Genomic DNA, 14,479 nt, shown 5'->3' with positions numbered 1-14,479 from the left:
GCTGCAATGTCTTTGTCTGAGCTTAGCCACATCCCTAGCAACCAATAGGAAAGTTGCCTACCCCTTACTATATAAGAACCTCCCCAGCAGCCATATTCTGCAGTATTTTGCAGTTCTGAGAGAGAGAGAGCAGTGTTATTGCTGTGCTCTGTGCTTTCCTGTGTCATTACATTAGATAGTTAGTTAGTTAGTTAGTTAGCTTATATATATATAATACAGACAGTTAGTGGGAGATAGTCAGTGTAGGTTATATCCTGATATAGTGGAGCTGATAGGTTCTGCTGTCCATACATACATGCTACAGACATAGAGCTGTGATGTCACACCAATACTTAGTGCACCAATCAGTAATATCTACTCAGACCTGATAAAATGTGAAGTTGCATGTATTGCGGCAGAAATATGCGCATCATTAATTGCCGATTTGTGCAATCGCAAATATATTGGAGCACTCTATCTGCATATAAAGCTGATGTAATGTTCGCCCAAATATTCGCAAAATATTGCGAATTCTAATATTGCCCCTGCCGCTCGTCACTAAGACAGGATTATTATCCATTTGTAGAAGTCATACTCTCTTCAACTTCAGCTTTTTTTTTTTTACAGTTGGTGTTATGCTTGCTTCCAGAATTTGCTGGAATTTCATTGAATCCATTCTTTTCTCTACCCTTGAAATGTTCCTCGTGCCATTGGCTGCAACACAACCCCAAAGTATGATTAATCCACCCCCATGCTTAAAGGTTGGAGAGGTGCTCTGTTCATGAAATTCTGGGCCCTTTTTTCTCCAAACATACCTTTGCTCATTGTGGCCAGAGAGTTCTGTTTTACCCTTATCGGTCCACAGGACTTGTTTAGATGTTTTTATGTAAACTTCTCATGCTGGATTTTGTAGTGAGGATGCAGGAGAGGGTTTTCTTCTGATGACTCTTCCATGATAGCCATATTTGGTGTCGCTGAAAGGTAGAACAATGTGCCACAACTCCAGAGTCTGATAAATCTTCCTAAAGGTCTTTTGCAGTCAAGCGAGGATTCTGATTTACCTTTGTAGCAATCCTACGAGCAGCTGTCTTAGTCTTTGAGACCTTCTCTTGATCTCCACTTTTCCTGTTAACTGCCATTTCTTAATTACATTTCAAACTGAGAAAACTGCAACCTGTAACTACCTCAAAAGGCACAAGCTGAAGGTTTTACCATGTCCCTTACAGTCCCCTGATCTGAACATCATTGAAAATCTGTGGATAGACAGCAAAAGAGCAGTTCATGCAAGACGGCCCAGGAATCTCACAGAACTGGAAGACTTTTGCAAGGAAAAATGGATGAAAAACCCCCAAACAACAAATCAAAGACTCTTGGCCGCGACAAAATGCATTTACAAGCAGTGATACTTACAAAAGGGGGTGCTACTAGGTACTAACCATGCATGGTGCCCAAAGTTTTGCTTTAGGCCCTTTTCCTTTTTTTTATTTTGAAAATGTAAAAGATTAAAATAATGAAGTGTTTTTGCTTAAAATACATAGGGAATGTGTCGTCTTTAACTTTATGCCTTATGGGGATCATTTCTTTTTCAACTTTCTTAACTGTTCATAGTAGCAGTAATTGTGGCCAGGGGTGCCCAAACGTATGCATTCCACTGTAATCCTATCATGTGTGATACTGTCTGCTGAGCTGCAGTATCTATGCACGTTCCATAATTTGGGAGTTCGCTGTTTATGCCGCCTCTCGTTCATCCCGCGATGGGACTATTGACCGTGGCGCAAGAGTCAGAGGTCTGAGGTCTCCGCCGGTAATGATAGAGAGAATTATTACAGCCTTGTAATGTAATCAGCACCATTATCTCGCCATCAGAGTCCCACCGGCCTCGCATTACTGATCCACTCAGGAGATCGATAGTAAATTCTCCCGGATCAGATGTCGTTCTCTCTGCAGGAGAACTCATTAATCCCTGACATTAAAACGCATTTGCTCTGATTTCCTGAACGACCCGCGTCCCCTCTGAGCCGAGCATGCCCCCATTTCTTGTATTGGGGGGCGACTCTAGGAATCTCTGCTGTGAGGGAGGAGTTGAATGTACCCCTGAATTATTCATCTGATGTGTGGACGCCGGCAGTGAAATGCCTTGTTCTCTTTGATCACAGGCTCTGTACATGTTCTATGCCCTGGCGATCGTGTGCGATGACTTCTTTGTTCCATCCATGGAGAAGATCTGTGAGGTGAGATGATTGATTTACTGTAAGATCCCCTTAGTTTGAGCCATGTTGTATCATTTAATCATCTTTTCCTCTCACAATCCCATGCACTGCACCAGATCTACAGCACTGTTCATCCTACACCTCTTGGTTCATGAAAGGAATGCTAGAGCTACAGTGAAGACTGACACAGGCAATGCTCTGGGATGGGAACAGGCCTTTCCTGGTCTGTAGACAGTAACAACACGTTGGGGTACGCGGAGGCGTAGTTATGGGTTCAACAGCTCAGAAAACTTAGATAATGCCACACCATGACCCTCTTAATGTATGTTATGATTGACTAATATTATCTCCATGCTGCTACTGAAAGACCAACATTAGCCCCAGACGGTGACAATACAGTGGTAGACATCAGTTTTAGACAGACAGTTATATCCAATGACTTACAGTTGATGTCTCTGATTGGAAGCATTCATTTTCCCCATCTTTTCCATCTGGCCCAGACCACCATGACAACTTCTTCTGTCCACGACATCTATCTGAAGAGTTTCAACATAGACATCTTGAACTCCTCACCTTTCCAGCACCCTTCCTACTTGTCCCTGACCTACAAAATCTGTGCCTGTTGCTGCTCCCACTGCCCCTATAATTGCTCCATGGCACAGTTCCCCCCAAATATTATACTTCAGATATAACTGTGTGATGACTATAATGACTCACCAAAACTAGGGCTATGCAGTCAGCACTCTTGAAAACAATGCACCCAAAAACAGTGCCCCCACATCGTAATAATGCTCACCTCTGTTACCTTTACATAGTATTCATGCCCCCCATGTGCCCTCTAATAACTACATTGTATCCCCTAAAATAACCCCTGTGAGTACCCTAAAATTAATAGTGCCCAAAAAATAATAGTGGCAGATACATTGGTGCCACATATGGGGCACCACACACTAACAGTGCCATCTTTTGTGCCCCCACAAAGTAATGATGCTCACCACTGTTCCCTCTACATAGTATTCATGCTCCCTATGTGCCCTCTAATAACTACATTGTATCCCCTAGAAAGACCCCTGTGAGTGCCCTAAAAAGTAATACAGCTCAAAAAGTGAGAGTGGCAGATACATTGGTGCCCCATATTGTGCACCACACACTAACAGTGCCCCCACAAAGTAACAATGCTCACCGCTGTTCCCTTTACATGCCCCCTATCTGCCCTCTAGACAGTAATGACTACATTGTATCTCCTAATAAATAATAATAACCCCTGTGAGTGCCCTAAAAAGTAATAGTGCCCCATTTTTCCCATATAGACAGTAATAATGCCCAATGTATGCCTGTCTGAAGGTAACAATGTCTATAAGTGCCCCTAAAATTTTATAATGCCCAGAAAGTGCCCCCTTAAAATATTAAGGCCCACTTGAATGTAATAATGCCCCCTGAGTGCCCCCCTAAAATAGTAATGCCCCCTGTGCCAGGTCATTGCCATGATGTATTGGTCTAGTTACTATGATGACTAATCTACGGCACTAGAGCTGCGGGAAAACTACAACTCCCAAGATGCACACTTCCTTGGCTGTTCTCAGAACTCCATAGAAATGAATGGAGCATGCTGGGAGTCGTAGTTTGACCGCGCCTGAGGTTAGTCATCACAGGTCTAGTGTCTGGTTGTTGCTGTTCATCTCTGGACCCCCAGAGGGCACCACCTGGTGTAAAATTCTGCAGATTTCCAGATAATGGAAGCTATCCTTGCCATCTCGTGGCTTCCCATCCATTATCCTGCGGTGAGACGAGCGTTGCGTTTGAAGTTGTTCAGATTTAGCCGCTGCTCACGATCTCTGCGGGACGTCGCTGGGTTGTCACATGATAATGAGAGGTGACAGGGAAACGTAGGAACAAAGATTTGCAGGCACAATGGACACAACGCTGCGAAGAGAGAATCAAGACGCCGAGCGGAGGAACAACCGGAGGCAGGAAAATACCGCCGCAGTAGCGGTATTAAAACTTAATGAACGTTAACCCTATTGTGGCAGGAAGACTCAGGAATGAAGCATAATGTTGTATAATGAGAGGATCTGCAACTTTCTAATAGACCTATTGGTTCAATTCCATATTATTGCCAAGATCTCTGCTTGCTGTCAGTGAATGGAAACATTGGGCCCTATTCTTACCATCTATGGGTTTACTTTGTTTGGATGCCCACCCCCTCGCAATATGCCATGACCATTTTCTGTGAGGCCACCCCCCTTAATTCATGTGGCGCAAGGTTTGTACTTGGTGCATTCTAGCCTGAAGACCTGAACAGACCTAATACGTATCACAGCTGAGGGTTTGTTACAATTTATCCAGTCTGGACAATCCTCTGTGAGATAAACCGTCTGAACTCCAGACTGACACATTTTACCTGCACTGCTACATTGTAACAAACTAAGGACAAGAGAGATTTCTTCTGCTGGATACAATTGCAACAGATCTTGAATGGAAGCATTATTTACATCCAGAGGATGAAATACTTTCCTGGCCTAAGTCTTCTCAAAGCTGAGGGTTTGTTACCACTGTATCCAGCCTAAACCTCTGTGAGCAGCAGGACAGTTTGTTACAATGTATCAGTCTGGAGTTCAACCTGTTTATCTCAGAGAGGATTGTCTAAACGGAATACTATGTACAGGTTTCTGCCTTTGGGTGTAGAGAAGAATTTTTTCATTCACTGCCGGCCAGCAGAGATCTTGAAAATGGTGAGCAATTGAAAAACAGGCTCTCAGAAAGCTACCGAAATTTTCATTGTACACTTACTATACATCTTTAAGAAGAATTAATGCCTTTAGGCAGCGTTCACACAGTGTCTTTTGACAGCTGACCCACACAGGGACCCTTTAATTCCCCCCACCATGGCTGCACAAAATCCCTTTAATTCCCCCCACCATGGCTGCACAAAATCCCTTTAATTCCCAACACCATGGCTGCACAAAATCCCTTTAATTCCCAACACCATGGCTGCACAGTGTTCCTATAATTCTAGGCAACATGTCACCACAGGGTCCCTTTAATTCTCAGCAGCACTATGGCTGCACAGGGTCCCTTTAATTCCCGACACCATGGCTGCACAGGGTCCCTTTAATTTCTGTCACCATGTCACCACAGGGTCCCTTTAATTCCCGGCACCATGGCTGCACAGAGTCCCTTTAACTTCAGCAACCATGTCACCACAGGGTCCCTTTAATTCCCGACGCCATGGCTGCACAGGGTCCCTTTAATTTCTGGCACCATGTCACCACAGGGTCCCTTTAATTCCCGACACCATGGCTGCACAGGGTCCCTTTAATTCCCAGCACTATGGCTGCACAGGGTCCCTTTGAATTCTGGCACTATGGCTGCACAGAGTCCCTTTAATTCCAGGCACCATGTCACCACAGGGTCCCTTTAATTCCTGACACCATGGCTGCACAGGGTCCCTTTAATTCCCAGCACTATGGCTGCACTAGGTCCCTTTAATTCCCGGCACCATGGCTGCACAGGGTCCCTTTAATTCCCGACACCATGGCTGCACAGGGTCCCTTTAATTTCTGGCACTATGGCTGCACAGGGTCCCTTTAATTCACGGCACCATGGCTGCACAGAGTCCCTTTAATTCCAGGCACCATGTCACCACAGGGTCCCTTTAATTCCCGGCACTATGGCTGCACAGGTTCCCTTTAAATCCCGCCACCATAGCACAGGAACCTTTAATCATCAGACCTGCTGTGCATTTGGATCTTATTCAGAATCTTGAGAATCACTGCAGCATAATATAGGAACATAAGCCGCCAGCTGCCTCTACGTCAATCAATCCCCATCTCCCAGAATCCTCCGGAACTGGCAGCATCTGCTTGGCGGCTGGGACCTGGCGCTGCCTGAACATCAGGGGATTGATCTGCTCTGATTTCCCATTTAATTTTTTTACAGAGGCTGCACCTGAGTGAAGATGTGGCCGGGGCGACCTTCATGGCGGCGGGCAGCTCCACTCCTGAGCTATTCGCCTCTGTCATTGGTAAGTTCAGCCTATGGACCAGTGATAGCAATGAGGCATTAGGTACCTCGTGCCTCATTGACTAATCGGTCATGATTCGTGTTTCAAATTGAAATTCCTTTAATCTGCCCTCCTATGGTTCATAAATTCTTAGCCTATCCTGAAGGCTAAACCCCCCATGTTCTGGTATTTTCAGAATCTGGCACCAATTTTACGCACTAAAATTCCTTTAATCCATCATCCAGTAATCCAGAAATTCTAATAGTCCAGGAGGCCCGGTATTGCTGTAAAAAAACAACAACTTCAGGCTACATTCACACGACACATTGTCGGTTTTTTTGTGGCCGTCTATCTGTTTTTAATGGCCGTTTACCATCCGTTTTTAATGAAGGTGAAAAATGGCCATTAAAATGGATGATTCTAATGGGGTTTTTAAGTTAACACCGCAACCCCTGCAGTGCCCTCAGTATACATATTATGCCCCCCCATAGTGCCCCCAGTATAAATAATGCAGCCCTTTGTGGCCCCTGTAGTCATAAAGGCCCCCAGTATACATAATGGCCTCCTTATTGCCTCCCAGTAGTTATAATAGCCCCCAACATTTAAAATGGCCCCAGTTGTGCCCCCATGTATAATGTCCCCGTAGTCCCCCAACCCCTATAACGCCGACATTAAAAAAAACAACAAAAAACCTCACCTCATCCACTTGAACATGCGAGAACCCTCGTTCCTCGAACCCTCGCTATTCACTTGATGCAGCAGGACCTGACATTCCCAGCATCATATGACGCATGGCTTGCAGGTCCTGCTGCATCCAGTGAACAGGGAGGGTTCGAGGAGCGAGTGTTCTCGCATGTTCAAGTGGATGAGGTGATTTTTTGTTTTTTAATCCCTGAAAGGCTCTTGTAGCTGTTTTTAACAGCCCTTATCCTGGTGCGCTCCTGTCTATACTGCCATTACAAACGACCCATTGATTTCAGTGAGGTCCATCTGGCCGTGAAAACACCTCAAAATAGGTAAAATGGACTGTTTTATGACAGCCGATGTTCACTGTGAATAGCCCGATATATCTTAAAGGGGTTGTCTCATCATGGACGATGGGGGAATATTGCTAGGATATGCCCTCATTGTCTTATAGGTGCGGGTCCCACCGCTGGGACCCGCACCTATATCGAGAACGGAGCCTGGCAACGTGGTGGCTGGAGGACTCCGGTCCGGCCACCACCAATCCGGCTCCTCATAGAAGTGAATGGGAACATACCGCGTATGAGCGGCCCCCGCTCCCATTAATTTCTATAGGGCCGACGGAAATAGGCTCTGCTATTTTTGACGGCCCCATAGAAAATGAATGGAGTGCGGCTGCGCATGCGCAGTGCATCCTCCTTCACTTTCAGGGCTCCGTTCTCGATATAGGTGCGGGTCCCAGCGGTGATGAGACAACCCCTTTAATTGGCTCTAAAAAAGGTTGTGTGAATGTGGCCTTAATCGGGCAGAAATACTTCAGTAATCTCCGATAATATGGCAATTATTTATCAATTTTACTATTTATTTATTTATTATTATTTATCTATTATCTATTTATTTATTTTGTTATAAGACTTCCTGGGGGTTCATTTTGTCTACAAAAAATTCTCTTAATCCAGGAATTCTAATTCTGTAACCTGCCTAAAATTCCTTTTATCCAGCATCCAATAATCCAGAAATTCTGATGATTCTGTGACCTGTTAGAGTAAAATTCCTTTAATCCATCATTAGATATCCAGTATTTTCTACCTTCATTAGTCAATTTGATTTGATCTGTTGTCCCATAATCCAGAACATTTGATAATCCAGCATCTGTCTGGCCCAGGTTATATCAGAGTAAGGCCCCTTTCACACGGGCGAGATTTCCGCGCGGATGCGATGCGTGAGGTGAACGCATTGCACCCGCACTGAATCCGGACCCATTCATTTCTATCCGGACACGCTCGTCTGCAAGGGACGACCATGCCGTTTTTTGCCGTCCGCAAAAAAACGGAAGCCGCCCGTGTGCCTTCCGCAATTTACAGGACTGGCGGCCCATTGTAGAAATGCCTATTCTTGTCCGCAAAACGGACAAGAATAGGACATGCTATATTTTTTTTCCGGGGCCACGGAACGGTGCAACGGATGCGGATAGCACACGGAGTGCTGTCCCCATCTTTTGCGGCCCCATTGAAGTGAATGGGTCCGCACCCGAGCCGCGAAAAATGCGTCTCGGATGCGGACCACAACAACGGTCGTGTGCATGAGGCCTAAGAGATTTCTGTTGTGATATAATATAGATATTCAGGATGCCTTCTGTCTAGACTTAGTCCTAAGGGATTGTTCCAAAAATGGTGTCACCTATTGTTATATTTTCGAGGACTGTCACATTCCAGGTTGACCGCAGGGGTGAGAAAATGGAACTTTAATATCGAAGGTGCGAAAGGGAGAAAATGGAGATTGGAAATTATCTCTGAGCCGACACTTGTATACTGATATCATAATCCACAGGGGCAGAACTTTCTGGGAGCGAGATCCAGGTCACTTACAGTGGTATGGGAGGGAGGAGATCGCCCTCTGCTGGCCAGCGCTGGTATAACATGGGGATAAGATTCCACCCTGAATATACACTCACCTAAAGAATTATTAGGAACACCTGTTCTATTTCTCATTAATGCAATTATCTAGTCAACCAATCATATGGCAGTTGCTTCAATGCATTTAGGGGGGTGCTCCTGGTCAAGACAATCTCCTGAACTCCAAACTGAATGTCAGAATGGGAAAGAAAGGCGATTCAAGCAATTTTGAGCGTGGCATGGTTGTTGGTGCCAGACGGGCCGGTCTGAGTATTTCACAATCTGCTCAGTTACTGGGATTTTCACGCACAACCATTTCTAGGGTTTACAAAGACTGGTGTGAAAAGGGAAAAACATCCAGTATGCGGCCGTCCTGTGGGCAAAAATGCCTTGTGGATGCTAGAGGTCAGAGGAGAATGGGCCGACTGATTCAAGCTGATTGAAGAGCAACGTTGGCTGAAATAACCACTCGTTACAACCGAGGTCTGCAGCAAAGCATTTGTGAAGCCACAACACGCACAACCTTGAGGCGGATGGGCTACAACAGCAGAAGACCCCACCGGGTACCACTCATCTCCACTACAAATAGGAAAAAGAGGCTACAATTTGCACGAGTTCACCAAAATTGGACTGTTGAAGACTGGAAAAATGTTGCCTGGTCTGATGAGTCTCGATTTCTGTTGAGACATTCAAATGGTAGAGTCCGAATTTGGTGTAAACAGAATGAGAACATGTATCCATCCTCTGATGCTACTTCCAGCAGATAATGCACCATGTCACAAAGCTCCAATCATTTCACATTGGTTTCTTGAACATGACAATGAGTTCACTGTACTAAAATGGCCCCACAGTTCCCCAGATCTCAACCCAATAGAGCATCTTTGGGATGTGGTGGAACGGGAGCTTCGTGCCCTGGATGTGCATCCCTCAAATCTCCATCAACTGCAAGATGCTATCCTATCAATATGGGCCAACATTTCTAAAGAATGCTATCAGCACCTTGTGGAATCAATGCCACGTAGAATTAAGGCAGTTCTGAAGGCAAAAGGGGGTCCAACACCGTATTAGTATGGTGTTCCTAATAATTCTTTAGGTGAGTGTATAACCAGATGCTGAGGTCCAGTAGAAACAGTCACAAATCTACACAGAACATTCCATATTGATAGAAGTTATAGATGAAGGTCATTAAAAATTCTGCATTGTTCAGGCGACTGCTCTCTGGTGTCAGATTTATACTCGTGATGAGATTATTCCGCACACAGGATTATAACGTCTCCCTCTGGTCTTTTAGGAGTTTTTATCACCCACGGTGATGTCGGAGTCGGGACCATTGTTGGTTCAGCTGTATTTAATATTTTATGTATAATTGGTGTATGTGGAGTATTCGCTGGGCAGGTAAGAAATATCTATCTACCTCATATCTATCTATCTATCTATCTATCTATCTATCTATCTATCTATCTATCTATCTATCTATCTATCTATTATATCTATCTATCTACAATCTATCTCATATCTATCTATCTATCTATCTATCTATCTCATATCTATCTATCTATCTATCTATCTATCTCATATCTATCTATCTATCTATCTATCTATCATCTATCTTTCTATCTCTTATATTTGTCTCCTCTCTCTCTATCTTTATCATTAACCCTTTCCTGTCCCTGCAGGTCGTGCGTCTGACGTGGTGGTCTTTGTTCCGGGACTCCATGTACTACATCTTAGCAATAATAGCATTAATAATCGTAAGTGACGTCCGCCCCGTTCGTCGTACATATTCATGGCGATATTTCCGGAACCTGACAGCTGCATTGTGCTGAATGTGAATATTATCCAGGACAGATTTTCATGAATAATTAATAACCAAACATCCAGGACGGTATATTAATCCGCCATTCAGTGCACACAACAGAATTATTTGCTCCGACGCAGTGACTGTGGATTCAGCTGCCCCCCCCCCCCCATGTTACTTCAACAGAGAAGGGGGCAGCGGTGGGTCCTGTGGGGTGTAACAGGCAGCAATGGATCGGCTGCAAGCCGGGCCCCTAGATGGTACCTTTAGCCCCTTGTCTGTCAGATTGTGTTATTTCATTCCATGTGACAGTGTAGTGATTGTTTGTGTTCTTGTTTCTTCTCTTCCAGTTTATATACGATGAATATATCGTTTGGTGAGTACCCGGCATCACCCTGACCTGTCATTACAAATCCAGTCCATCCTCTCAAATCTCCAGCAAAGTCCTAAACATTTCTTATTTGGTTGTTTTTACTCATTTTCCCGTTTTTATTTTGCCCAACATAAAATTGTTGCTGCCTGGAAACCATCAACAAGCAGGCTGTTTATTACTGAGCTTATTAATGACACCATTTTATTTTAAATATAGTATAGAATGTGTAATACAGGCTAAGGACAGGATAAGTAATGTATGTACTCAGTGACTGCACCAGCAGAATAGTGAGTGCAGCTCTGGAGTATAATACAGGATGTAACTCAGGATCAGTACAGGATAAGTAATGTAATGTATGTACACAGTGACTGCACCAGCAGAATAGTGAGTGCAGCTCTGGAGTATAATACAGGATGTAACTCAGGATCAGTACAGGATAAGTAATGTATGTACACAGTGACTGCACCAGCAGAATAGCGAGTGCAGCTCTGGAGTATAATACAGGATGTAACTCAGGATCAGTACAGGATAAGTAATGTATGTACACAGTGACTGCACCAGCAGAATAGTGAGTGCAGCTCTGGAGTATAATACAGGATGTAACTCAGGATCAGTACAGGATAAGTAATGTATGTACACAGTGACTGCACCAGCAGAATAGTGAGTGCAGCTCTGGAGTATAATACAGGATGTAACTCAGGATCAGTACAGAATAAGTAATGTATGTACACAGTGACTGCACCAGCAGAATAGCGAGTGCAGCTCTGGAGTATAATACAGGATGTAACTCAGGATCAGTACAGGATAAGTAATGTATGTACACAGTGACTCCACCAGCAGAATAGTGAGTGCAGCTCTGGAGTATAATACAGGATGTAACTCAGGATCAGTACAGGATAAGTAATGTATGTACACAGTGACTGCACCAGCAGAATAGTGAGTGCAGCTCTGGAGTATAATACAGGATGTAACTCAGGATCAGTACAGGATAAGTAATGTATGTACACAGTGACTGCACCAGCAGAATAGTGAGTGCAGCTCTGGAGTATAATACAGGATGTAACTCAGGATCAGTACAGGATAAGTAATGTATGTACACAGTGACTGCACTAGCAGAATAGTGAGCGCAGCTCTGGAGTATAATACAGGATGTAACTCAGGATCAGTACAGGATAAGTAATGTATGTACACAGTGACTGCACCAGCAGAATAGTGAGTGCAGCTCTGGAGTATAATACAGGATGTAACTAAGGATCAGTACAGGATAAGTAATGTATGTACACAGTGACTGCACCATCAGAATAGTGAGTGCAGCTCTGGAGTATAATACAGGATGTAACTCAGGATCAGTACAGGATAAGTAATGTAATGCATGTACACAGTGACTGCACCAGCAGAATAGTGAGTGCAGCTCTGGAGTATAATACAGGATGTAACTCAGGATCAGTACAGGATAAGTAATGTATGTACACAGTGACTGCACCAGCAGAATAGTGAGTGCAGCTCTGGAGTATAATACAGGATGTAACTCAGGATCAGTACAGGATAAGTAATGTATGTACACAGTGACTGCACCAGCAGAATAGCGAGTGCAGCTCTGGAGTATAATACAGGATGTAACTCAGGATCAGTACAGGATAAGTAATGTATGTACACAGTGACTGCACCAGCAGAATAGTGAGTGCAGCTCTGGAGTATAATACAGGATGTAACTCAGGATCAGTACAGAATAAGTAATGTATGTACACAGTGACTGCACCAGCAGAATAGCGAGTGCAGCTCTGGAGTATAATACAGGATGTAACTCAGGATCAGTACAGGATAAGTAATGTATGTACACAGTGACTCCACCAGCAGAATAGTGAGTGCAGCTCTGGAGTATAATACAGGATGTAACTCAGGATCAGTACAGGATAAGTAATGTATGTACACAGTGACTGCACCAGCAGAATAGTGAGTGCAGCTCTGGAGTATAATACAGGATGTAACTCAGGATCAGTACAGGATAAGTAATGTATGTACACAGTGACTGCACCAGCAGAATAGTGAGTGCAGCTCTGGAGTATAATACAGGATGTAACTCAGGATCAGTACAGGATAAGTAATGTATGTACACAGTGACTGCACTAGCAGAATAGTGAGCGCAGCTCTGGAGTATAATACAGGATGTAACTCAGGATCAGTACAGGATAAGTAATGTATGTACACAGTGACTGCACCAGCAGAATAGTGAGTGCAGCTCTGGAGTATAATACAGGATGTAACTAAGGATCAGTACAGGATAAGTAATGTATGTACACAGTGACTGCACCATCAGAATAGTGAGTGCAGCTCTGGAGTATAATACAGGATGTAACTCAGGATCAGTACAGGATAAGTAATGTAATGCATGTACACAGTGACTGCACCAGCAGAATAGTGAGTGCAGCTCTGGAGTATAATACAGGATGTAACTCAGGATCAGTACAGGATAAGTAATGTATGTACACAGTGACTCCACCAGCAGAATAGTGAGTGCAGCTCTGGAGTATAATACAGGATGTAACTCAGGATCAGTACAGGATAAGTAATGTATGTACACAGCGACTGCACCAGCAGAATAGTGAGTGCAGCTCTGGAGTATAATACAGGATGTACCTCAGGATCAGTACAGGATAAGTAATGTAATGCATGTACACAGTGACTGCACCAGCAGAATAGTGAGTGCAGCTCTGGAGTAAAATACAGGATGTAACTAAGGATCAGTACAGGATAAGTAATGTATGTACACAGTGACTACACCAGCAGAATAGTGAGTGCAGCTCTGGAGTATAATACAGGATGTAACTCAGGATCAGTACAGGATAAGTAATGTATGTACACAGTGACTGCACCAGCAGAATAGTGAGTGCAGCTCTGGAGTATAATACAGGATGTAACTTAGGATCAGTACATGATTAATAATATCATATATTTACAAAGTAGCTAAATTATTCATGGGGGTAAATGAATAAATTTTTAAGGCCCACGTGAGTAATAACTATAATAGCTAATAACTATCTTTGTACAAGCCTGCAGATTATGCTGATGCAATATAAACAGTGGGAATAAGTAATCTCAAGGTGTAAACGGTTTAGAGGTGAGAAAGAATCAGTCTGGTACTATTATGCATTCGGGGTACAAAATAAAGAATAACTGATCCAAAAGGCAGATTTTATATATTCTCTATTGTATATACTGTATGTTGTTATTTCTAAGGGGAGCTTCACTGTGAGTTCAGGGTTCTGCAGGTGAACTGCGCCACCTGGTGGTGAAATGTATGATAACAAAGTTAAAATATTAGCTATCCTGTACTATTAAACCGGTTAAATCTTTAACCTTTTAAATGCTAATCCCTAGATGCTTTCAGACTGTAGTCTCCTACCTGAGACTCTTCAACTGTTAAGTAACTACAACTCCTAGTATGCCCTCACACCCTAAAGCTGCCAAGGCATGTTGGGATTTGTAGTTTCTCATCAGCTGGACAACTTCTGTAGGATAACATCTCTTTTAGAATAT

The 14,479-nt window shown here is 43.7% G+C and overlaps 1 protein-coding gene across 3 annotated transcripts in view; it reads left to right on the top strand.

Annotated features, from left to right (window-relative positions):
• SLC24A4 (solute carrier family 24 member 4) overlaps positions 1-14,479 on the top strand; it is a 75,117-nt gene that overhangs the window by 40,463 nt on the left and 20,175 nt on the right. For all 3 annotated transcript variants that reach the window (XM_040411594.1, XM_040411593.1, XM_040411592.1), the window contains exons 4-8: positions 2,136-2,210; positions 6,129-6,213; positions 10,063-10,166; positions 10,448-10,522; positions 10,920-10,945. In XM_040411594.1, coding sequence (XP_040267528.1) covers positions 2,136-2,210; positions 6,129-6,213; positions 10,063-10,166; positions 10,448-10,522; positions 10,920-10,945 — 365 coding nt within the window. The remainder of the gene's footprint in view (positions 1-2,135; positions 2,211-6,128; positions 6,214-10,062; positions 10,167-10,447; positions 10,523-10,919; positions 10,946-14,479) is intronic.

Source organism: Bufo bufo, chromosome 11 (genome assembly GCF_905171765.1).
Source record: "Bufo bufo chromosome 11, aBufBuf1.1, whole genome shotgun sequence".
Classification (NCBI taxonomy): Eukaryota; Metazoa; Chordata; class Amphibia; order Anura; family Bufonidae; genus Bufo; species Bufo bufo.
The sequence above is the reverse complement of the archived record's forward strand: the minus strand, read 5'-3'. Positions and strand labels throughout refer to the sequence as shown.